The sequence below is a fragment of the Quercus robur genome, chromosome 8, assembly GCF_932294415.1.
Source record: "Quercus robur chromosome 8, dhQueRobu3.1, whole genome shotgun sequence".
NCBI lineage: Eukaryota > Viridiplantae > Streptophyta > Magnoliopsida > Fagales > Fagaceae > Quercus > Quercus robur.
Window position 1 is genome coordinate 45,091,644 of NC_065541.1, and position 4,998 is coordinate 45,096,641.

The following is a 4,998-nucleotide window of genomic DNA, read 5'->3' on the forward strand; positions in this document are numbered from 1 at the left end:
ACAGAACATAACACGAATCAAAACCCCCAAAACTCAAACACTTTTCGAGAGAGGGACCCGGGGTGCGATCAGCTTGTTCTTTGTGGTTTGGAGCATGTGGAGAGGGAGAAAACACTTGTTTTGCATCATCGAACCTAGGTAAGGTATGTGTGACTGTTGTTCATCTGCATTTGGGTTTGTTCTTGATTTAGGGTTTTAGATTTTGTTCAAGTGTGAACTTAATGTGTGAAAGTCTAAATTTGTACTTCCCAGGAATCGTGTTATGTTGATATGTCTTCATCAAGTGGTAATTTCTCGGGTTCATGTGGACATATGTGCAATGAGCAGACTTGTGTTTTGAGAACAAGTTTGAGTTTGTACAATTTTGGGAGAAGGTTCTTGGGTTGTAGCCGTTATAAGGTTGGTCCTAAGTGTCTTTTCTTTGTTTGGATTGATAACCCAACCTGTCCTCGTGGGAATGAAACTGCACCTTTGGCTCTAGAGAAGATGTCTAGGCTTCAGACTGCTCTCCAACTTGCAAATGAGAGGGAAAAGACAGCTCTGGAAACGGCAGAAGAAGCTAGGCAAATGGCAGAAAAGGCTCTTGAAGAGGAAGCCAAAGCCAAGGAGAGGGAGAGAAAGGCTTGAGCTGTCTGTGCAAAAGCTAAGGAAAAAGCCATTCTTGCTGAAGAGAAGCAAAGAATGTGGAAGTCTGCATGCATTTTGTCATGGATCTTTTTTGTTATTGTTATGTTGTTGTGTTTTGGCTCAATTGAGTTCTCTGGAGTGAAGAGACCTAGATTGTTGCCCTTGAAGTAGTTAATTGGTTAGTAGAGATAGTTATGGCAATGATGTTAATGAATTTGCATTGTAATAGCACTAGCCTACTGATGTAATGTTTTGATGTGTCAATGAATGAAGAATTGGTCAATTATTGAGTATTTTGTGCATATCATAACAACCATTCAATGGAAGAAGTAATGGTCAATTATCAATTTGGCTGTGCATACCATAACAACCATTCCACAATAAAAACTTCCATACACTATATTAGAAAAATATACTTGGACTCAATTTGTAGTAGCAATAATTAAACTTCCATATAATTTGGCTGTGCATACCATAACAACCATTCCACAATAAAAACTTCTATACACTATATTAGAAAAATATACTTGGACACAATTTGTAGTAGCAATAAATAAACTTCCATATAATTTGGCTGTGCATACCATAACAACCATTCCACAATAAAAACTTCCATACACTCTATTAGAAAAATATACTTGGACACAATTTGTAGTAGTAATAAATAAACTTTCATATAATCTAGTTTGGACAAATATTGTTCCATACAAACTGTAATATCACAACTTCCATATAACAACCTGGAGTGTATTGTACCTTAATTACAAAAAAGCACATTCCAAGGCCAGCAGTGATTGTTTTTTACACTAATTAATAATTACAAAAAAGCACATTCCAAGGCCAGCAGTGATTGTTTTTTACACTAATTGATAATTACAAAAGGCCAACAGTGGTCTTCACAAAAAAAAAAAAACAAAAAGACCCACATGTTCCCACTAGCTTTACTCCCAATGCTGGCATGCGTACCCATTAGCTTCATTCATTTCTTGCCTTTACTCTTTCCTCTTTCCTCCCACTGGATTCATTTTTGGTGGTCTTTGTGCAGCAAGTTGTCCTCTAGTCCTCACACCACCAGTGCTCCCATTTACATGTGAAGGCTACAAAATAAAAAATAGATCCACTTGTTAAAAAATATCCCAAGCTACACAACCATCCAGGACTAAGTTACTTGTGAAGAACTTGGTAAGGTATCCTAGGTCTCCCTAGGTGTGTGAAACTCTGGTTGTGAGGAAGAGAACCATCCTGCTCTCTTGTGAGATGGCCTAGGTTGATTTCCTTACTGTGAGGATGAAGGCTGAGTGGCAGACATCATGTTGTAGGTCTGGGTAGGCTGCTGGGATGGTGGCTGAGGTGCAGGCTGAGGTGCAGATCTAGGTGCAGGCACCCCTTTCCTTGCTTGCAACAAAACCCAATTTCAATACAATGTTTATTGTAAGTTTAAAAACAAGTTTTTTTTTTTTTTGCCATTTAAATCCTAATTACTTACAGCTTTTTCTCTTTGAAGTCTCTGTCTCATCTGCCATGGTGTCTCCCCAGTGATGCCAGCCTTGCACCCTCTTGAATTATGCCCTTCCTTTTTGCATTTCCCACATCTTACAGGTCTGTTCAGTCTACTTGCTTTGTAAGGGTTCCTAGGCTCATCAGAAGCCCTCTTTCTTTGCTTGGGTGGTCTGCCTGGTGGTTTGTATATGTGAGGTGCCAGGGGAGCAGGCTATCCAGTCTCAGCCCATTCTGACTGGCCAGGCATGGGAGGAAGTACCTCCTTGTATATCTCCATGTAAGTTTCTTTGAAGTAGCATGGGTGGGTATAGTCTTCTGGTGTCTCAATGTTTGTATAAATGGCTATTATGGCATGTTTGCAGGGAATTCCATTTAAATCCCAAGACTTACAGCTACATGTCTTCTTCACCAAATCAACTACATGCCTCTCATACTGACTGCCTACCTCATAAAGGAAACTACCAGCTGGGGTAGCACTAAATGCCTTACTTTCAACCTTCAATTTCTCCAACCTATCTTGTATGCTTGGACACAACTTTCCAGCATACTTCTGTATCCCTTCTCTTTTTGTGTAAAGCCTAGTCATAAGTCTAACCCTAATCCACTTCAACATTGCCAAGATAGGCTTGTCCCTAGACTTCAATATCATTGCATTAAAAGACTCACCCAAATTATTTACCAAACAATCTGTTAAGGCCCTAGGAGTGAAGTGTGACCTTGTCCACTGTGCAGGTGCAATGTTTGCAAGATACTCATATGCCTTTTCATCCAAATCCCTTATGTACTGCATGCATCTCTCAAACTCCCTTACTATTGTGGCAGCAGCACACCTCCACAATGCATCCTTCAGCTTCAATCCCTTGTGATCAACTTTGAAATTGTTGTAGATGTGTTTCACACAGTATCTATGCTCCACGGTAGGGAATAGTGTCTCTATTGCAGGTATAAACCCCTGTAAATAAACAAACAAACAAACAAAACAAGTTAGTTCAGCAAACAAAGTCAACTATTTAAGTGTAACTGAACAAAACAAAACTTGCATACCTTTTGCCTATCAGAAATGAAGACCAACTGAAGCTCCTTTGGCCTCCCTATATCATCAGCAAAAATTTCCAAAAACCATATCCAAGACTCCCTGGTTTCTTGTTCCACAACAGCCATGGCTACTGGAAAAATGTTGTCATTTGCATCCTTGGCAGTGGCAAATAAGATTTGCCCACCAAATCTGTACTTTATGTGACAACCATCTAAACCTATAAATGGCCTGCATCCACCTAAAAATCCTACCTTCTGAGCATTGAACCTAACATACATCCTCTTAATTTTTGGCTAGGAAGTCTCCTCAGCCATTTCTGTCTGCAGTATAACCCTATTCCCCTTGTCTACAGTGGTTATCATTTGTGCATAGTCCCTAAGGACACCATATTGCAGTTGCTCATCTCCATTTATCAAATCCTTTGCCTTTCTCTTTGACCTATACACTTGGTTTACACTTAGGTCAACAGATAAATTTTGCATCACATGGTTGTGTACACCACTCACCTCCCAATTTGGATTTTTGCTAAAATCCTCAATGAACCTCTTAGCAACATAAGCTGATGTTGCTTGGCTGTTTTTAAAAGACTTGGGACAAGTACAGTCATCAGTCAAGGTCTTAATTTGAAATGTTAGCTCTCCACTTATTTGAGATGCATAACATCTCCACCCACACCCATTCTTGCAGTGAACTGATATCTTGGTCCTCTCATTAAGCTTGAATTTGATGTCAATAGGTTTTTTGATTGCATACTCCCTCAAAGCAGCTCTGAACACCTTTGCATTAGGGAACTTCATCTCCTTCTTCAGTACAACATTTCTCATGTCACTCTTAGCATTAAACTCTACTTGCTCAGGTACCTGCTCATCATCAGACCCATCCATGCTTACCAGGTCATCCTCAAGGATTGGCTCAGCTCACTCAGGGTCTGCATGGAATGCATTGCTTGATTCTGGGGCTGTGTGGGGTGCATTGCTTGATTCTGGGTTTGTAGTGGGAGCAGAACCTTGTGGAGCTGAGTTTTGAGCAGCAAATATATCATCACCAAAGCCATCCCCCTCTAGGCCTTCATTTAGCCAATCATCATCATCATCATCATCATCTCCTTCAACATTCTGTTCTTCATCTCTTGCATCAATGTCAACATTCTCAACATCTTCTTCATCATCACTCTCATCATTATTTTTATCATCATTCTCATCATCTTCATCATCATCACTATCCAATTCTATTTCAACCCTTGCTGCATCACCACTTACATCACCACCTGCATGACCACCTACATCATCTGCCACTCCCCCTCTATCACCACCTACACCACCATCTGCCACTCCCCCTACATCAGGATACTCAACTGCCATTGGCTCCACATCTATGTCAGTATAGATTATGATTTTTTCAGCATACCATGCCTTATGAAGGTTAGTCATGTTTACGACATCTGTATCTGTTTCTATGTCTCTTAAATCATGCTGTAGATCACCATCAGGAATTAAATACTTATATCTACTGTGTTCCTTAGGAGCACCAACTAGATGGCATAAATCTCGAATTTCAAAGTAACTTAACTTGTCAGGGTCAATCTCTGTTAGTAAACGTACAGACCCACCCACATATTGTATGGTTGGCTCCTCCAAAAAAAAATCCCCCAACATGAATTTCAAGGTCAAATGTGAAGTCAACCATCTGCAATTAAAATAAGTATTTTGTTTACACACTGACATGCAGAAAATGACAAGAAGCCAAAAGAGAAAACAAGCCAACAAATTGACAACAACACACGGACAAAGGACCACATAAAACACATGCAAAACTAGATTCCCAACAAATTCATA

At 39.9% G+C, this 4,998-nt stretch overlaps 1 protein-coding gene across 1 annotated transcript; it reads right to left on the bottom strand.

Annotated features, from left to right (window-relative positions):
• Positions 1-2,338: 2,338 nt before the first annotated feature.
• LOC126696351 (uncharacterized) lies at positions 2,339-3,441 on the bottom strand. Its single transcript, XM_050393108.1, has 3 exons — positions 3,372-3,441; positions 3,172-3,218; positions 2,339-3,079 (listed from the first exon to the last, which is right to left on the bottom strand). Exons 1-3 carry the CDS (start codon positions 3,439-3,441, stop codon positions 2,339-2,341), a joined length of 858 nt encoding a protein of 285 aa, XP_050249065.1.
• Positions 3,442-4,998: the final 1,557 nt, after the last annotated feature.